A 20,927-nucleotide genomic window follows, 5' to 3' on the forward strand; every position below is an offset into this window, starting at 1 on the left:
CTATGAAATGGGAATCTATTTGCTTCATAATGTGTGAACACCAAGCTGTGTAATGATATTTTGAGCCTTTTAGAATGCCAATGAAAATGATAGCAAGTTCCTCTATCTGATTCGTGTTTAGTCGTTTGTATGTGGATTAGGCCAAAGACCGCAGACCACGAGGCCCAAATTTAACTTGGGGCCTAAACTGACCTGCCCCTAACATCTCCATGGTCAAGTTGGGGGCAACCCGGGTCGCCCCCAACATCTCCAGGGCGGCGGACCATGAGGCCCAGATTCAACTTGGGGGCTGAACTGACCTGCCCCCAACATCTCCATTTTCAGCGTGGGGGCACACCCCGGTGTGGTTGCCCCCACCATGTATAGGGCAGCGGAAGTTGCAAGCACAGTACTCTTGTTGTAATCATGAGTCAAGGACAATGCATGAAACAAAATTTGATATGCAAATCGGAAAACATATCTGAGTCAAGTGTTTGATAGGAAATCATATTTGTTGTGCCCTGCTGGGAGTACCCAGAAATACCAGGCCTAATGTGAAATTACAAAACATCGAAAAAAGGGTCACTGGGGATCTTCAGTTGCATCCGCGGAAGTCTGCCCCCCATTCTCACCCACAATAGTTGCATCGACATCAATAGGGGAGGTCGCTACCCCAATAGAGATAGCGGCCTCAGTCTCAGCTGCTTGGGGAGGAGCTGCAGAATCTGGAATGGTCGAGGCAGAAGGCTGAACTAGGAGGAGGCGGCCGGCTGTGGTCAGGGCATCCAGTTGTTGCTTTAACTCCCTGGCAATCTTCTTGGAGGCCAAGGCCTTGAAATGTTCAGTGGCCTCCATCAGTGACTTCTCTAAGACGGCTTGCGCAGCAACTCGGTCAACTTCCCTCTGGACCTCCAGCTGTGAGGTGACACCAGCCACATAGTCCTTGTGGGCTTGTTCAGCGCACTGGAAGTCCTTGTGATGATTAAGTGCTGAGAGGCGGGCATCATCTCTTTCCTTTTCCAACTGGGCGTACTTCACCTTCCACCCCTCAGGACCGTGGATCTCATTTTTTACAGACTCTAGTGCATCCAGGGTGTTGGTGAGACCGCGGATGACATAGCCGACATCAAGGCTCAACTGGAGATAAGGACAAGGTTAAAAAAAACTCAAATATCAAGGAAGGAGAAAGACAAGGGGAAGGACATACCCTTTCCCAGCCGGTATAGATCGTAGCTCTTTGGGAGGCGAAGGAGCCAGAATCCCCATAAGATTGGTCCCTAGGGAGATGGGAACTGAAGAACAGGGACGCAGCCACCGTCAGATTGTCCAGCGCAGAGTCGCGAGTGGTAACATCCCAGTCCCTCGCCTTGAATTGTGGGTGCCAGATTTCTACTGGCCCTGGGGGCAGGGGACCAATGGGGACAGCTTCCTTCACAATGCGGCGTGGTGGAGCCACAGGCCGCAGTGATCCTTGGCGCACTTCATTGACGAGAGTGGTGGAGGCGGTGACCTTGGCCTTTTGGTGGGAGGACCCTTGGCGGCAGCATCAGCAGGGGCGTCTCCGTCAGAGTCGCTGTCCTAAAGTCTGAGCTTAGACACGTCCATGGCAGTTGTAGTGGCAGTGGGGTTAGCAAAGTCGTCCTCCCAGTCAGCAATGGAGGAGTATGACCGAGGAATGCTGCTAGGCACAGTGGAAGGAGAAACAGCAGGAGATGTATGTGCGGCGGTGGCGGCAGCTTTCTGAGCTAGCACTTTGGAACGAGAAATCTTGGTGGTATAGCCGAAAGATTGGTGGACCGGGCGATTCTCCTTACGAGATTTTGGCGGAGAAGGTTTGGGTTTTCGTTCTTTTGGCGGTGGTAATCTATAAAGAGGACCCTAGTACTTGCCAATGTCCTTGAGGGAAGGGTCAAGAAGGAGGGGGCTGCCTTTATCTGGGTCAATGCCGAGAACGCTGCACTGGCCACTCCCTAGGTCGCAGAGCTTGGAGAAAATGTCAGATGAGACACCGGTGTATATCCGAGATAGCGAATCAGGAATCCAACCTGAAACACATGAAAGAAGATATGCATTAGTACGGTAGGGTTCTCAGGAGACCAAGCAGAACACTTAGCCACACTCACCGCTTCTAAGAAAGTGAAAGTGCCTCAAGGTTACTTCAGGGGGAAGGTCCGCAGACAGGAAGCTCCCCAAAACATACAGTGGGTAGTGGTGCCAGACTTTATCAGAAGTGGTCATGCGGAGGACAAAAGATTTCTTCCGCAAACGTACACAGAAGGATTGGTATCCTATGCTCCCAAACTTGGTGCTTTTCTTGAGAAAGTAGTGGGTTGTGATGTCGTGGAGGCGAATCTACGGAGTGTGCGATTTGTTGTAGTAGTTGGCGGCATATATGATCCGCCAGAAGTTGTCGATGCCCTTGCAAGGCGGGATATTGAAGTGATTGCAAACCTCAACATCTAATAAAGATAGGGGGATGTGTAACCCGACGGCTATCTGCCCCACGGTGACTACTAGATAGCCTGGCCGCGGTGGGACTAGGTGAGGAAAGTGGGTGACACCAGTCACGTGTTCTAAGATCACGTCGTCAGGAATGTCGTAAGCCGCTTGGATCGCGGCCAGATTAGGTCGGCGATAATAGGATGGTGGGGTAGGAAGTGTAAATTGTTTCCTAGAGGTAGAAGGGGTAGCGGACGGTTGAGTGGGAATAGGAGAAGGGGAGTCCGAGAGGTCAGCGGCGGGGCTGGAGGATCTAGATTTGTGGGAGGAGTCAGCAGATCTAAGGGGTGAAGACACAGATTGGGGGATCGAGGACACAGATCTGGTAGCGGATGAACCACCATAATCAGGATCTGACATGATAGGAACCAGCAGTTGGAGGAGAAAAGAAGCAAGATAGGGGTATGGCCCTCGGTGAGGGAAAAGGGGAACGAACACAGAAAACAGAAAAACAAACACGATCCACTAACGTGTATCAAAATTGAAATGAGAATGAGAAACACAAACTTGAGTGGGGTAGAGTTGTAGCCAAGCAAAGAGTGACAGATGCGCAGAAGCGAGGTGGAGAGGGCTTTGCCGGTAGGAGTAGGGAGAAAGGTTGGGAAAGTTGAGAGAGTGGGAGAAGAAGGTAAGGGAAAATTAAAAGACTGTGAGTGAAAAGGAAAACTGAAGAGTTGGAGAAATAAAGGGGTGCATGAAAAGACATTTGGGCGGGATTTGATGAGACAATGATAAAAAGGGCATGGAAGAACACGTAAGCAGGGGCACGAACTGCCCAAATATGGATGCGTATCTTCACAAGAATCAAAGGGGCAAAGATAGGCAGGCATGCAATGAGGGGAACGTGCCTAGGGACACGTGGCAGGGGTTCAAGGATCAAGACAGAGGGGAGAACATGGATGTCAGAGACAATAATGATTCATATTTACCAACCAAAAAAAAATAATGATTCGTATTTGAACAAAGAGTCAGAGACAAGACAACTCTACAACTAGTCAGCTATTGGGTCTCAACCTGCGGACCTATATCTATTTGAGGGCCAAGAGGGGGCATTTGTATCAACCCATTTTATGACTAGTAAGGTGGCAGCCAACTTGGCCCAGAGCAGAGTAAGGAAGTAGGAGCGCGATGCAGGGGATCACAGCTGCGGATCCCGAGGGTGATGTCAGTAGTTAATGATGTCATAAGGATGACCAATGAGAACAGACGAGAGATAAGAGAAGAAGAAATGGGAGCACTGGAACAGGGCAGCAGTAATCCTAAAGAGACAGGGGGGAGATCATGGCCAAAGGATGAGAAAGAAGATCAACAGACAAGAAGAAAAGGAAAGGGATATAAAAAAAATAGGAGAAGAGGAAAGAAGGAGAGAAGGAAAAAGGAGGAAAAAGAGAGAGAGAGAGAGAAGACTAGGAAGAGAAGATAAGGGTGTCTTGTAATATAGTTTTTAGGTTCATACAGCTAAGGTTGTTTCATAGTTTTTGTTTATGGGTTAAACTATTATGAGTTGAAGATAACAGGTTAAGAAGATAGTATATTATGGCTGGTGGTTCGGTCTCACCCTCGTCTAATGACAAGCAATACCTGGGAAGTTGACATGGTACGTGGTGATCACATGTATTATTGCTGGCTTTGGTGGGATGCTTTTTGGGTATGACCTTGGAATTTATGGTGGAGTTACATCGATGTCTCCCTTCTTGAAGAAATTCTTCCCTGAAGTTTATCGAAAAGAAGAAGGTATCGTGTCAACAAATCAATATTGTAAGTTCAACAGTCAGATGCTGACCTTGTTCACATTATCACTCTACCTCGTCGCATTAGTTCGATCCTGCATGTTTCGCCTTTTATATAACACAACAGTACTGCATGAGGTGCAATGCACCTACAAACTACAAAGCCTGGGAAGGCATAGTTACTTTCATAACAGAGACTTTACAATGGTATAAAGCAAAAGTACTTGTTAAAAAGAGCTTGTGGAGGGCTTTGACTGTGTCATAAAGAACGATTGCGAAATTCTACTGTGGAAGATGATGCCAGCGGTAAAGGGAAGCATTATGAGATCTCCACTTCAAGAAGCATATGGTTTGGGCTTAGATCTCTTGTCTTGGACTGGACTCGGGTGGTTCGATATTTGAAAATTATCGAAAAAGGAAAAAATAGCACACGGGACACGTCTGACGAAAACGGCTATAACTTTCTTCTTGGTGATCGGTTTTGCAATCCGCTTTTTGCGTTAGAAAGCTAACTTAGAGATGTTTCCAACGGTGTATGTCTTGAAGTCTAATTTGTCCAGAGCTGATTCACTTTTACAGTTCTTTATGGGCCAATTTCTCGTCGAATAGCAAAACGTGGTAATCCAATTTTTCAATCGGATAGGTATCTTATTCCTTACCAAATCTATGCAATTCTTTATTTTATATTGTGAGATGAATTAAAACATAGAATTACATGCTAGGGTTTTTAATTTAAGAAAATTTAAAACCTAAGTCTATATGTTCTAGTTATTTATCTAGTCAATATGTTATGGCACTGGGTGTTGGTTAACATGCATTGAAAGTTTTTTCATTGACTAGATATAATTGTTTGAGATTAATTTCTCTTTTGTACATATATGATCACCAAGGTTGGTGTGTTTGTTGGTAAAGGACATGCATGTAAGGAGATATTAAAGTTTGTTGATCCCATCCTACCTACATTAATATCCATTCTCCCATGATGCTCATAGTGAGCCACATCAGCAAAATTTTCAAAAAAGTCCTCACTTAACAAATAATTAGTTGGTCGAAGTTAACCTTATTATTGATGTGTATAGTAATTTATAAAAGAATTTTTTGGTCTTTTCAATTGTGTCTAAAATGAAAAAGTAAACACACGCATGCTTTTTCTATTCGGCCGTTAGAAATACAAAACCCAATAAACAATCACAAAACTAAGTTAATAAACACCACCTCCTCTTAAAAAACAAACAGATCCATCCTCCAATTCCTGCTTTGAAAGATCAAACAAGTATTGGAATAGCAAAAGTAGCAAGCAATACAACACCAGATCTAGAAGTAGCCATAGTCAAAGCCATGACACATGACAACGACTAGACGAGCGAGAAATATATCCGTGAAATTCTAACACTTACTTCTTATTTAAGATATGAAGAGTATTTCCTGAAGCAGTACTTTGGATCCCAATATGAGGAGTATGCACAACAGGTTCCATCCGGTGTGCCATTTGTAAAGTGAAGGCTCGAGAACATGGGAAGCTTTTGGCCAATTTTGCATCTGCGTCTTCTGGCTGTTCATTCAGATTCTACTACTATTCCTTAGATCTGAGTTCTGATCATAATAATTGATTTAAAAGTCGCTCACCATGCCGTTAGATTGAAATGTTTCTTGGTTTTCTATATTTATTGTCAAGACGGTTCAGATATACTGTAGCGGCAGAATATAGATTGGCATGATGATGGTGCCTAGCAGCAAGAAGCTTCAATTTGGTACATATGGAATTCATTTATTGAAGAAAAGCTTACTGAATGGATCTGTGAAGGTATATCGGATTTGGAAGTTTGCAACCTTGACTTTTGTACCATAAATTGAGAATTCATCATTTTTTTATCTAGAAGTAGCCATAGTCAAAGCCATGACACATGACGATGACCCGACGGATGAGAAATATATCCGTGAAATTCTAACACTTACTTCTTATTCAAGAATGTATGTGATTAGATTGTTGGATTAAAAGCTTTGATGTTAGTTCACAGGCTTTTAAGTGAAGGAGATCCTGTTTTTCAACAAGAGATTTTGTATGCTACGAGGAAAGGTACGAGGTTACTTAATTTGTTTAATTTTAGAGATGAGGCTCATTCTAATTCTTGGGACCATTCTGCTTTTGTACGGACTTATGCACTGTATCTTGATCAGAAGTTGGAGTGTTTAGTTTATGAGAAGAAACGACAAGGTAGTGGTGGTGGTGATAGGTATGGTGGAAGGCGAGACGAGCCTTATAGATCGGGTAGTGGAAGTGGGCATGATGATAGGTTTGGTGGAAGGCGAGTAGAGCCTTATAGATCGCCACCTGGAGGGTATGGTGGAGGGTTTAGAGATGATTTTGGTGGGTATGGAACAAGGCCACCTCCGAGATCGGGGTCTTATGGGGATGTGATTGAAGCTGGCCGTGGTGGTGGTGGTGGTGATGATGAGATGATGATGAGAGGAAGAAAGGGTCGGTGATGCCAAGAGAGATGAAGATGGAGAGTGTTTTAGGGAGGATAAGTCAGTTTCAGCGGTTACTAAACGATAGATTGTCACCTTTCTATCATAGTATTGATTACTGAGTATCGACATTGATCTCCCAAGTTTGAAATCAGATATGTTTCACCTTCAATCAACTGCTGTTCAGGTACACAATGTTTAACAACTGTATTTTGGTTTTTAATTATCAATGTTTGATCATCAGTTAGTTTTTAATTTTTTATATTTGTTTATATTTTTAATTATCAAGTCCTTACTAGTATGAGACTCTGAGGCAAAGGAATACACTTCTGCTCCTCCAATCCTTGGCTACAAATTAAGTCTTAATAGAGGCCTCACAAATGTGTAATGTGGGTACACATTATCAATAAGAAGTGCTTGAATGTACACGTGTTTTACTTTAATCTGCTTTTGTATTCTAGGAGAATTCAATAATAATAATGAATGGAGCGTCTAGAGATTTCTAGGGTACACATGAAGCTTCTTGAGGTTTGTTGAGAGATAAGTATATTAGTCTTATTTATCTTCATTACAAATTAAAATAGCTCATTCTTTCTTCATTGATGCATACCATCATCAATTTGTTGTCGGCGCATTTATATGAGTACAATGAATCATCGATATGTTGTACATTCTATGCTTTATATTTTTACTATAAAGTTCAGCTTGATAGATTGCACGCATAGTTCAACTATGTCTTCTTTTTGCGTCTTTGTCTGATATTGGATTCTGGCCTTTCATTGATTTTTCATTTATGTTTTTCTCAGAAAAATGCAATTCACATGGTAGTTCTTTTAGTTATCGGGTTTCATTTAGTTTATCTATAATCTTTATTTCCTTCGATTCTATGCAATTGTTTTATTATATGTTTCATGGTTCATGGTTCTAAAGTAGTTAGTGATTACTTTTGCGTTCCATACTGATTAACTTTCCCACACCTAAAGAGAAAGCTAACTTAATTTGTGGTGTGTCACATTGGTGGAAATATAGGCCTACTTTCCGCTAATGTAACTTTTATTTCTCATCAAAATAGTATTATATTATCTGACTTCAAGTTACTATGTAAGATGTTTGCAAGTCAGTAACGGGCAGTTGAATGCTTAGCATTTTCTGGAGCTCTTAGACGTTGCGGTAGCTTTTGGTTGTCCCTCCTAATAATTAATAATATAGATTTTTGCTTTCTAAGAAAGTTTGATTATTTTTTTTCCTATTCTTTAGTCAAATTAATGGCTATTTTTTTATGTGATCAAATGGTTTTAATTGTGAGTTTGACTGTTTGAGGAGTTGTCTCATAAAATGGTTCCATTAGTTTTGATCAGGCACTTTGTTACCTATGCTAGGGATGTCGGTCAGTATATATAACAGTGACAAATGTGATAATCTGTTTACTCTTGCATTTAAAATTTCTAATATTGTTTTCATCAATAATTTCAGCAGCTATAGAAGCTTAAAAAATTGAAGAACCAAAGGCACTCGCTTGGAGGCTCTAGAAAAATTGTACGGTGATTTGAAACAAGACCATTATGAGCCAACGACAAGCAAAGTGAGTCCAACATACCCTGCTTAACAAATATTATGGTTGTGATATATATGATATATGCAGTTAGAACTACCACTAAATATATTTATTTGCATTTGGCAATATATTAGATATTCCATTCAAAGTTTAGGCTAGACATATTGGTAACAACATAATTTGGCACATATACAAAACCAACATGTACACAATATGCATGTTTGTTATATATATAAGCACATAGCTTAGATTTTTTGAATAGACTTTTGAATTGGTGTGGTATATTGACCTTCTTTTGGCATTGCAGCCTCTAGGGATGCAAAGATCAGTGGTTAATCACATGGCCACTTTCAAGGTGCACAACAAATATGTTCATGGTGCACAACAAATTGCAACTATTTATGGTCGTACAAGTACCAAACAATGAAGGATCACTGCATAAAACAATTATATTATGTGGTATACCATAGAGAGTGATTAGACTATGCAGATAGTTTTTTTGTATGAAAAAGCAAAAAAAAATGTACACTTGAACGAGTTTTTGGAGTGTGTGAGAGTTTAGGACTACTAATGAGATCATTTAGTTATGTAAATGTATTGCTCTCTATGTGAAATGTGAAAGAGAAATATAAAGTTGAACGTGCGGAATTTTGTCGTATTTTTGTGTCTATTGAAATTTTGTGTATCTACTTATCTACTGATATATTCAATGGCAATGGCAGTTCATTTTTGTGTTTCCAATGATCATCTTCTCTTTACTTCTTCAAGCTTTTTTAGTCTTCTTTTAACTTTATGTTCTTTTCAAGGCAAGTTAGAAGTTTGCAACTACTCTTCAACAACAAATATCTCCTCTTTCACCAAGTTGCAAGCATCACAGCTCTTACCTAATCTTTTGTTTCATGGCTAGCTAGGATTGCATCACACAATCACTAGGTGAGGTTCTTTGGCTAGCTATGAATAAATAATAGAAAAATAAATGACCATTGATTGATATAAGACCATGTTAAGTTCTTAGTAATGTCCACGTCTTAAAAGTTATAACTCATGTAATTTCCGTTCACTGAGAAACTTTGAATACAATGGTTTGCTAACATTGTTAAATAACATGTGAGAACTTTCTTACTCTTAAAATTGTTCTTCAATAAGATTCATTTTTCTCCATTGTTATGTTAACAAGTTTGGGATTAATTTGAAATGAATCGAACTTATAATCTTCAATTAATTATATTTGTAACTTCATAATGTTACTGTTTCGGCAAAAGCTAACGCTAGGAACTATATATATATATATATATGGATGGTCAAATAGGCTTTAGCACATCAACCAAAATTAAAAGCTAGTCATGCCTACATATAATGGGTTTCAGGAGACAAAAACATACACTTCTATTGATATAGAACCCCACAACTTAGGTGAGGTCCAACCGAGGATTGGGTTAGACCAGATGACGCCGGTCTTGGGTGAGACATCTGGGAGAGTACCATGGAATATGGAGATTGTTAGGTGTATGGATTGTTAGGTGTATGGACCGAATTAGATGTTGTTGATCTTAATAATCTTTTACGTCTACTTACATGATTTCTTGTTCTGTAAATGTTTGGCATGGTAGCTTATGTCATATTAACACGAAATATGTTAAGAACATAAGCATACTTGGTTTAATTCCTAATTTAAATGATGATTTTGTACATGGTGAATCTTGCACTAAGGCCAAAATCACAAAGAAGTGTCACAAGTCAATTGAAAGAAGTACAAATCTACTAAACTTGGTATACACTGATATTTCTGAGCTTGATGGTGTTCTGACTAGAGGTGGTAAAATATATTTTATTACGTTCATTGATGATTGCTCGAAATTTACATATGTTTATTTGCTGAAGATAAAAAGTGGTGTTTTTCGTGCTTTTAAAGCTTATGTACTTGAGGTTCAAAATCAGCATGATAGGAACATTAAAGCAATTCAAAGTGATTGAGGTACTGAATATGGTTATGCTAATTTTAATCTTTTTCTTGCAATCACATGATATTATTCATAAGATGATAGCTCCTTATTCACCTGAAATGAATAGAGTAGATGAACATAAGAACAGAACACTTAAAGGGATTAATTTGTTGCTATGTTGCTTAGTTATGGAGCACCCTCAAATTTGTGCATGAAGTTGTTTTGTTTTGATTGTTAGCTATATATGTGTTGGATAGAATTGTTAATTCTAATACAAAGGTTACACTTTATGAGCTATTGAGGAACAGGAAGCCTAATTTGAGTTACTACAGAACATAGGGATGTCTGGCTTTTGTAAAAAAGCATGATCCTAAAATCTCAAAGCTTGAGAGTAAGGCTTTTGAGTGTGTCTTTTTAGGCAATGCTATGGATAGCAATGCCTACATTTTTCTAGATATGAAGAGTAAATGTTTTTGTTGATCATCTTATGCTGAGTTGCTTGAAGATAGATTTCCATATTTATCTAGAAATAGTGGAGGTGCTAGTGGGGGTAGTATCCTCTAAGGCCCCTAATATTGATGTTTCTGACACTGACATATCTAGATTGCATGATAGGATCATGGACACAGAAGATGAACCTAGAAGATATAAAAGAGATAAGGTTTTGGGACCCGACTTTGTCACTTTACTTTGGAAGGAGATCCCTCTTCCATTGAAAAAGCTCTCATATCTTTTGATTTCAAGTTTTGGAGAGAAGTCATTCGAGTGAGATTGATTCTCTCATGGAAAACAAAACTTGGAAACTTGTTGATTTGCCTATTGGTTGTAAAACTAAAGGAATCAAATGGGTTTTAAGAAGTAAGTTTAAAACTGATGGTTCAATGGACAAGTTTAAAGCAAGGCTTGTTATGAAGGGCTTTAGACATAGAGATAACTTTGATTTCTTTGACATATATTCACCTGTTACACGGATAACATCCATTTGAGTATTATTTTCTATTGATGTTGTTCATAATCTTGTTATTCATCAGCTGGATGTTAAGACAACCTTTTAAATGGGGATTTAGAAGATGAGATTTACATGGATCAGCCAACAGGTTACGTGGAACTAGGTAATGGTAAAAAGGTATGTAGATTACTTAAGTCACTTTATGGGTTAAAACAGGCACCTAAACAGTGGCATAAGAAGTTTGATAACTTTATAATTACCAGTGGGTTAAAGATAAATGAAAGTGACAAGTGCATTTATTATAAGTACTTTAATGGGATATGTGTTATCATATGCTTATATGTTGATGATCTACTAATATTTGGTTCTAATTTACATGTTGTGAAAGAGACCAAGAACCTGTTGTCTTCTAACTTTGATATGAAGGACTTAGGTGAGGCTGATGTAATGTTGGTAATTAAAATTACAAGATCATCTAATGGCAAATGGTTGGATCAGTCACACTACATTGAGAAAAATGTTGAAAAAGTATAACTACTCCGATTGCATGGTTGTTGGTACTCCTTTTGATCACTGTGTTAAATTATTTGTGAATAATGGTGAACCTGTGAATCAGAAGGAATATGCAAGTATCATTGGTAGTTTGAGATATGCTACAGATTGTATAAGACCTGACATTACCTATGCAGTAGGTGTTATTTGCAGGTACACTAGCAAGCAATAGATTTGGATTGGAACATCCTTTTAGAAAACTCCGAGCTCACCAGTGGCTATGTGTTTAGCATTGGTGGAGGTATTATATCTTGGAAGTCCAAGAAACAGACCATTATATCATAGTATGCTATGGAGTCTGAAATTATTGCTTTAGCTAGTACGAGTGAAGAAGCTAGTTGAGTACAAGGCCTTTTTACTCACATACTAGTCTAAGATAGACGGTATTAATTACAATGATACTTATTTGTTGATAGCATTACAGCTATTACTGGGAGAGTCCATATTATTTTGATTTTGTGAGATCTTAAGATAACCTTGCAGATTCACAAACCAAAGCTCTGGCCAGAGATACAATGTGGATTGCTCTATTAGCATGGGATTGAAGTCAATTGAAAGATGAACATCTATGTTGGTAACCCAACCTAGGGACTGGAGATCCCAAGAACTAGGTTCAAAGGGAAGAACAAGTCATAGAATGTTGGTTGTGAGACATGCATTGTTACTTATCTGTCCCGTAGTTGAATATATAGTAAAATGTATGAAATCCTGCAGCGATAAGTATAGGTTGAGGGTTTTCGGAAAAAACTCTTAATGAAGTTCTATAGTCCTTATGGGCGGAGTGCATAGCTACAGGAGCACTCTTGATAGACTCACCTAGTGAATGTGAAAGTAGAGGCCGCTTTCTATGAGAATGATGGTTGATTCTCTAGATCATTCACGGATCCAGGAAGAGAGCACAGGGCCTTTAATGTGCAGAATATGAAAGGAGAACACTGGATATGTTTTGCGTGATTAAAACTAGTGACTTATGGCTCTTATACTTTAAGTAACTTTCACTACGTAAAGGTTTAAGTCTTTGACACCTTCATCTATGCATAACATGTTGATACTGATATTGATTGCCCTTAAATATATTTTATATTTTGTTTTTATAAAAAATAAGTGGGGGATTGTTGTGTTATTTTGAATAAAACAATAGGTGAACTTGGGCTTGGGCTTAGGCTCTTTGATCCCTTATTTTCTTTTTGGTAAAATATGTTTCCTAATAGGGTTGGAAACAGAATTGGATATGGCTTGGGAAACAGAAACATGATGGACTTGTAGAATCCAATCCTTATCGGGAAACTGAAGCAATTTCCTACAATTTGGATCTATTAAGTGCTCCACGTTTTTTCTCTATAAATACTCCTATAACAGCAGCCTATAGTATCTGCAAAACTAATTTCTAAACTATGTTTTGGGCAATCATAAGATCAGTATCGTGGTTCTTCCTTTTCTTCTTTGGTTTATCTGCAATAAACAAAGGAGAGTATAACTGGCTGTTGTATCTTGGGGGTTGACTTGCTCTGTCTGCATAAAGAGGAACAGCCGCGAAACAACCTTAAAGAAAGCATTCCGATTCGTGTCTCAGCCAACCTTCTTTATATTCACAGTTTGTTCTTGTTGCAGAAATTATATTCCATTACATAGCTTTTACTAAAAGTCACTAATACGTATGATATGATATAGAAAGTCTTGTTCAAGAGTCAAGAGTACATTTATGTCCGTAGAAGAACAATAGTTGGTGTGATGGGATCAGGTGGAATGTAATGGACGGAATCCATGTCGAAGAGCTGCTTGCCATACTTTCTCTATATCAAACATTGTCTTGCCACACTCATGTTTGCCACATTCTTCCATGGCATGAACTATTCCAGCCACCCGCCATGCACTCATCACCCTTCTTGGTAACCAATTCTGCAAATGAAAACAGAGGATACAGAAAATATTTAGTTAGAATACTTGAAGAGTATGACAAAATGAGACTAGAATATTTTTAGAACGTAATTCTAATGTGAGCATGGATGTGATTCATTGAAGTCTTACTAACCTCACAGGAGTCCATGTTTTCGACAGCTTTGGGGATGATAAATGCAGGAGTACTGTAGTAGATGCAATTTATTCGAACTCTAATAGGAGGGAATTGTGAGAACGGAATGAATATTGTGTTCTTTCCTGCCTTATTTTGCTCATCATCAGTCAGTCCATCTCCCACCAACCAAACCTGCAAGTTAGTTTACGGCTTTGTTAAACTATGTGTTTACCTAGCTACAATAAACTTATATACATAAGTTTGATATACAATGTACCTCATCAGCATAACTGCTTGTAAGGATCAAATTACTTCCCAATTCTGAGCCAAGCCTTCCTTTGAGCTTCTCATACTCTTCCTTGCAAGGTGTGGCAACCTGTTCATTAAGGGGTTAGTTAATAAATACGTTTTGTTTAAACTACATCTAGAGATAAATAAATAACCAGAAATGACTTAAATTAACAGATAAACTTCCGATGAAATGATTTTCATGAAACAAATAGATACAAGTGAGTTTATGCACCTTGACACCCTTTTCACATAATCCTCTGGCAACAGCATAAGCCACCTTAGACAGGTTTCCTCTCAGAAGTACTTGTTTTGTGCCATTGGGAATACTATTAACCACACTAGCAACAGCCAAGCTATTCCCATCCACCAGCCTCACATTTAGATTTGGGTGTTTCTGGATGTACAGCTCACCATTCCCGTTAAGTTCATCCCCCTGCATGTTTGGGAGCATATAAGTATTTGTATGTTTGAAGAAATGGAAAAAATGTTAATCCAATATGAGAAATTAAGGTAAATTGAGTTACAATGTTAAGTTTTCATTTGAGATTACTACAAGATTATAGAGGAGGCAACAAATTTGTAATAATATGTTCTACACCCTAGTGATCATGAATATGTTACTGATGTAATTCAGAATGAAATATAGTTCGTGTCAACACCTGGTTTAGAAGGCCTAAACTCAACACCTTCACACCTGCTGCATCTGCATCCAAGATGGCTTCTTCAATCAATCTGTTTATTTTCTCTTTTTGCCATGGTAAAAGATACTGCAAGAAAATTAAAAGCGTGTTAATTCCAACGTTGCTGATAAAATTCAATATTGACTCCCTGACAGAGACGATTTGGATTTGAAAATATCAGAGATATAGCATAATTCTTACTTGGAAGCGATATCTTGGAACAGCCCATGTCTGCATTTTCAAATGATTGAATATGTTTCTTTCCACAACAAAGGAGTGACTAGACACCCAAGTTAGCAACACAGACCACAGGGTTAGTGGCCACAGCATCCACATGTACCATTTGGATTTGTAGGGGTCAGCCGCGAAGGAGGCCAATCCCACATGTAGATGGTAGATTGAGTCCAGTGTAGTTGGATGAGTGAGATAAACTACATGTGGCGAATTATCACGTCGGCTAAGTGAGCTTTCGTATAGGGTATCTGTAGATTTATCCATAGTACCATATATGTAATCGTAGAATGGCATGAAAAGCGAGTAGTTGGTCCGAAACTGAGTGTGATGGAGAGAGTGAAACCTGCCGAGTAAATTATCAATATCAGTAAAAATGCAAATTTTGAAATGTTGGTTGCTTTTGTCTTGTCAAACATTATGTACTTACGATGGAGTGTACATGAGATACTTGATGATAGGGAATACTTTGAAGAGCCACTTGGGAAGAAACTCAAAATTGCAATGCCCCATGTTGTTCATGAGATCAATATATGTGATATATCCAGCAACAGCTACTACAGAAGCTGTTCCAGTAAAGACAAGGGACAATACTGGGATTCCAAACAGCAAGAAATACGCGATATGCTCTCCAAATGGATGAATCACAGCTGAAATAAACCAAACAGATTAGTTCTTGAAAACGAAAAATTGGTTACAAAATATGGTTGGTGCATATATTTGCGCCTTTACTTAGTTGACATATGTAATATATAGTCCAATTTGATAGTCTTACATGTTATGGGTTCAGTCGCAATGGAGGAATGATGGTGAGAGTGGTAGCGTGTGTAAAGGTAGTGGTGGTGCAATGCTCTATGAAGCCAGTAATAGAGGAACTCCACTGGACCGATATGAATTAGAGCAGTTAACAGAACACCATCAGTTCTCCAGAATGGTAGATTTTGGAATCCTTTTAAGTAATTATTCCCCACGTAAAATAGCAAAGCATTGAATATAATCTGATCATCCCTGCACTCCATTCATCAAACTCAAGCATATTAAACCGAATAAATTATCAATCCATTTATACATATAACGAAGGATGGAAACACAGGGTGCGCCTAGGGAAGATTTGAGAGGTCAATTATAAATTTACTAGTCTGATGCACCAATGGCCATTCTATAAAGTAATCTACAAAAATTGAATTACTTATTTAACCTTTTTATATGTAGTTTTTTTTTTTTTACGGACTGTAGGTGGGGTCACTAAGACTCCACTGTAGGTGGGGGTCAGGATTTTTAAAATAGTAAAAGATAATAATACATGTAATTCGCACCCGAACTTTAGTTTTTGGTTCCGTCCTTGAATATAGTATGGTTACATTGTTACTTAAATAAATAAGACTTACCAGTTACTTTCTCTGTCAACTTGTTCGAATTCTATACTCTTGTCAACAATCCTATTCTTCCCTCTCGCAGTTTGGTAACGGGAAAAGCTAATCCACATTTGGTTGTGTATTACTCGCCATATAATCATAGAGAGAATCAGAAAGTTGGTCAAATCCCTCTCTCCTTCTCCTTTTGTTGTGTAGGAATATATGCTACGTCCCACCCAAGGGACCAAAACGATGTACTTCAAACAAACGAGAAGAAAAATTAGCATAATATAAAATTTTACGGCTTACTGAACGTAAAATGTAAAATATATGGTTACATAGTTAATTGCGACCTGTTCAACTCCAGACAAAATTTTAAATGAGTACATAGATATTTTTTATGTTAAAAAAGAAACATGAAAACGATATATACTAGAGACTGCAAGTGGCCCATTCATTGATCCCTACCAAACTTGCCAAAAAGGCAGAAGCCCTACCGAAGGGTCCATAATCTTACCACTTTGGTCGGTTCATTTTGTAATTTTTCAGCACTTTTTTCTGCATGCTTCCTAGGTATTACTAAAAAATTATTTTTCTGACCGGTGTCCGGGCCAGCTTACGCATACTGCCTCTCGTCATTGGCTCCGAAGGGAATTGGAGAGTAAACCCAAAACCGGACCAGCTGTGCTACCCTTCAAAGTTACATACACTACACTTAATATATGTGGTAACCTTTATTGGTTACAAGTTACAACTTAATGTGGGCCGGGGGATAAACTACTTGTATAAAGAATCGAGTGGTGGTCGACTGGTCGATCTCTGTTTTCTTGCAAACATCCTCTGGCATCTTTCTGTCTTTCGTTTCATTTTTTTTTTTTTTTTTTTTTTTTTTGATAAGTTCACATTCTCTGTATCTTTGAACTTCTATGTCATGCCCCACTCCCCCAATCTTGTTCAATACAATGCATATGAATATGATAATGCGTATGACGTTATCTAATTTTACACCAAAAAAGTGTTGTAGCATTTGTGATTTTCTTAATCATTCCTATCAATTTGAGACTACTCTAAGTGCCCTATGTACATAAGACCAGCGAAGTAAGTTAGTTACAGGAAATTTACTACAATGAGCAAGCCAAAAGTACACAAAAATGCAATCGCTAACTAACTACAAAATGCAAGACAGGAAATAGTTGAAGGCCCACCTTTGAAGTTTGAACCAAAGAAAGAAACATTTTTTAAACAGTTGCAAGCAGTTATGATCTTAAATTCTTAATACTTGTATCTTCTAGCAAACTAGTGCAATCAAACATTCACTTAAGTAGGAAGAAAAGAAGTGCTAAATAATTTGAGAATACCTTGAACCTTCCCAGTTTTGTCCAAGGCCAGTCAGTGAGAATTCCAGGATTAGTAGCCATCCTTCTTTCGTTCTTTTCTTTGTTCTCTGATGTGGTTCTTCTCTGCTCGCTTTATATAACTTAGTCTTGAAGGCAGTTTCAATTCCCTTAAGAGCACTAGGTGGTAGGATAACATGTTAAATTCTTAAATTTTGAAGAAAATTTTGAAATTTCTCGAAATTCCATCTCTAGGTGGCCTCAAATTGGTCGCATCACCTGCTTGATCGCAAATTTGGCAATTTGAATGCGGATGCGGAGCGACATTGATAATATCGCGCGCCATTGCAAATGTCGCTTCAATATTTTTTTTGACTTTGACCAGCGCTGCGCACCAGTCGTACTGTCGCGCGCCACTCCTAATGTCGCGTGTTCCAACGGGCAAAAAACGGCCAGAATTCTATATCCTATATCTACACTCATCTCTTTTTTCATTTTACATACACTCAACTCAAACATTTTTATCAAATAACTCAATCATTTCACATCAATCATTAACAAACAACACACACACACATTGCCAAAAAAATAGATTATGAAGTGTATGAGATTTTTCTCCTTCAATTTTTATCTTCATTGTTGTCTTCTTCTTCATCTTCTCCAGCGGAAGACTCGGTAAATAGTCTTGATGAAGAATTTGTTAACGTCATTCCCCTTATGAAACATCATTTGGTTGTACTTGCACAAGCACAAGTACATGCTCCGAAAGCACCACATGGTGGTTCAAAGAAGGGTCAAAAAGTGAAATATAGAAACTATGCTCTGACTTTGGAAATCTTGAAAGCCAACTACTTCGTCGATCGTCCTGTTTTTCCGAAAGAGAATTTCAAACGGCGCTTTCGTATGAAAAAAATCTTTATTTCTTCACATCTTCAACGATATTCAGACTCATTTTAAGTACTTTCAGCCTAAATTTAACAATGCTGGTAAACCTAGTATAGATCCTCTGATCAAGGTGGCTGCAGCTTTGCGTATTCTTGGTTATGGTACGGTGGCTGATCAACTTGACGATCAATTATACATTTTCGAGCAAACTTGAAACCAGGCGTTGAGGCATTTCTGTGATGCAATTATCAAATTGTACGGTTCAGTCTACTTGCGAAGGCCAAATATTACAAATACAGAACGCTTGCTTGCACATTCTGCCATATGTAGATGGCCGGGTATGTTAGGAAGCATTGATTGTATATATGCATTAGGAATGACATAATTGTCCAACTGGATGGCAAAGTGCTTACAGTGGTCATTCTGGAAAACCATCTGTTATTCTCGAAGCTGTTGCAACCGAAGACTTGTGGATATGACATTCTTTCTTTGGGATGTCAAGGTCACACAATGACATTAACGTGTTGGACAACTCGCCGGTATTTGAGCACGTGATCAATGGTACTTCTTCACCTGTTTATTTTGATGTAAATCAGTATAGCTATAATATGGGTTATTATTTAGTTGATGGTATCTATCTTGACTATGCGGCATTTATACAAACAATTTCAAACCATAATGCTATAAAGACGAATTGGTTCACAACGATGCAAGAAGCTGCAAGGAAAGATATTAAAAGAGCTTTTGGGGTTTTGCAATCTAAATTTGGGATTTTGGTAAAACTTTGCAAATTATGGCATGTGGAGACAATGGGTACGGTACTGTTATGAGAGCATGTATCATATTGCACAATATGATAATTGGAGCTAAGAATAAAAATTATGAAATGAAGAGGTGCATTCCTGATCCAGAAAGGCAACCACAGATCCCACCTACTCGGGAACACTACATTGAGGGGACTCTACAAGTTCAATTAAAAACTATACATGATAGACTTAAAAGCGACCTTGTCGAGCGTCTATGGAGCATTAGGGATGACCGACGTTGATTGTTGTAATTTAATTTAATTTTGTAGATGCATATTTATTCTTAATCATCAATAAACAATGTTAATCAATTTCTATTTTATTATATATATATATATTTATTTATTTAATTTAAACTATCATATATTTATATAAAATAAAAGTTTATTCATATTAAAAAAAAACATATTAAGGTACATAGTCATAGAAAATAAAATGATTAATTACTCTTAACATTTTCTATTACAGCACCTAACCACTCACATTTTTCACACACTAAACACTTCAATAGATCAAGACATTTTCTTCAAGGTTCGCAAACTTTTTCAACTCTCTAACACCATCACAACCATTTGGGCATGGTATCTGTGCATAGGGACAATACCTATACCAATGATCATCCTCACCACAACATGTGCATATCAACAAACTGTCTATATATATATATTCCATACCATGACATATATCATACATGCATTTCAAAATTTTTACTTCTTCGTCATCTTCGTTACAACTTCTAGGTAAGAATATATAACCTTGACAATGTGGTGCTTTATGACACATTTTGTTCAGATACTTGTATGATAATGCAAGGTGTTTTCTTGAGGTGTAAATTTGGCACCTTTCTTGATTGAGTATATCAAAATAACATGATTGTTGAGTTGATTCGCCAACATTGGTATATTGGCTAGTTTTTTGGAATGATGAAGAAGAAGCTATGGTTGTGGAGATAATTTTGGAGTGTTGGGTGAGAATGAAGCAATTTATGAAATTTCCGACTTTCTACTCAATAGCACGCGACATTAGTATTGGCGCGCGACAGTAGTACTGACATGCAACATTACTAATGGCGTGCGTGGTGGGGTCTATAATTAATTTTGTGGTCGATATTTGCGACCACCTAGAATTAGTCGAAATTTGTGACCAGATTCTCTAAAAAAATTCTTCAAATTTGAAAAATATACTACCAACCCTGGAGATGCTCTAAGGTTTAGGTATGAATATTGAATATTTCATGCACTAGTTATAAATGCAGATACGAAATGTGTGTACAGCTGAATCTAACTGTTTCCTTGTGCTGACAACATATGTACAAATTCAATACCGTTTATTGAATACGACCCTTCTATGATGCATGATAATGCATGTATCACCACTCTATTTAGGTAGCTCCATAAATCTCAGCCATACATCAATCATACATATCCTAAACCCTGTTCTTCAAGTAAATAATAAACTGAATATTGCAGGGTAGAGTCTGGTGGCCAGGGATGTTTCAACACATGAATAAAAATCGATCTCTAACTGGCTGGAATTCGAAGTCTCGAAAAACCAAATTTATTATTCATGAAATATAAGTGAAATATAATTCAGAGTTTCAAACTAGTTCAGCACATATCATAAGACCAGTATGAAATCTATTGTAGGTCTTGAAG

General features: G+C 38.2%; 1 protein-coding gene across 1 annotated transcript; it reads right to left on the reverse strand.

Moving 5' to 3' along the window:
• Positions 1-13,214: 13,214 nt before the first annotated feature.
• On the reverse strand, positions 13,215-17,761 carry LOC147477816 (very-long-chain aldehyde decarbonylase CER1-like). The gene is made up of 10 exons (XM_086583729.1): positions 17,606-17,761; positions 16,281-16,504; positions 15,668-15,900; positions 15,323-15,542; positions 14,863-15,238; positions 14,641-14,748; positions 14,214-14,414; positions 13,968-14,066; positions 13,709-13,882; positions 13,215-13,575 (listed from the first exon to the last, which is right to left on the reverse strand). The coding sequence occupies exons 1-10, from the start codon at positions 17,663-17,665 to the stop codon at positions 13,414-13,416; spliced, it is 1,857 nt and encodes a 618-aa protein (XP_086439855.1). The 5' UTR covers positions 17,666-17,761; the 3' UTR covers positions 13,215-13,413.
• Between the last annotated feature and the right edge of the window lie 3,166 nt (positions 17,762-20,927).

The sequence above is a fragment of the Coptis chinensis genome, chromosome 9 (genome assembly GCF_015680905.1).
Source record: "Coptis chinensis isolate HL-2020 chromosome 9, ASM1568090v1, whole genome shotgun sequence".
NCBI classification, from domain to species: Eukaryota; Viridiplantae; Streptophyta; class Magnoliopsida; order Ranunculales; family Ranunculaceae; genus Coptis; species Coptis chinensis.

Bases quoted from the DNA above. Each gene is read 5' to 3' on its own strand.
- LOC147477816 (XM_086583729.1), bottom strand. From the start codon at position 17,665: ATGGCTACTAATCCTGGAATTCTCACTGACTGGCCTTGGACAAAACTG. The intron at 15,543-15,667 runs GTAAGACTATCA...GGTTTATTTCAG, and splicing joins TGCGACTGAACCCATAACAT to CTGTGATTCATCCATTTGGA. The intron at 14,749-14,862 runs GTAAGAATTATG...ATTTTCTTGCAG, and splicing joins TTCCAAGATATCGCTTCCAA to TATCTTTTACCATGGCAAAA.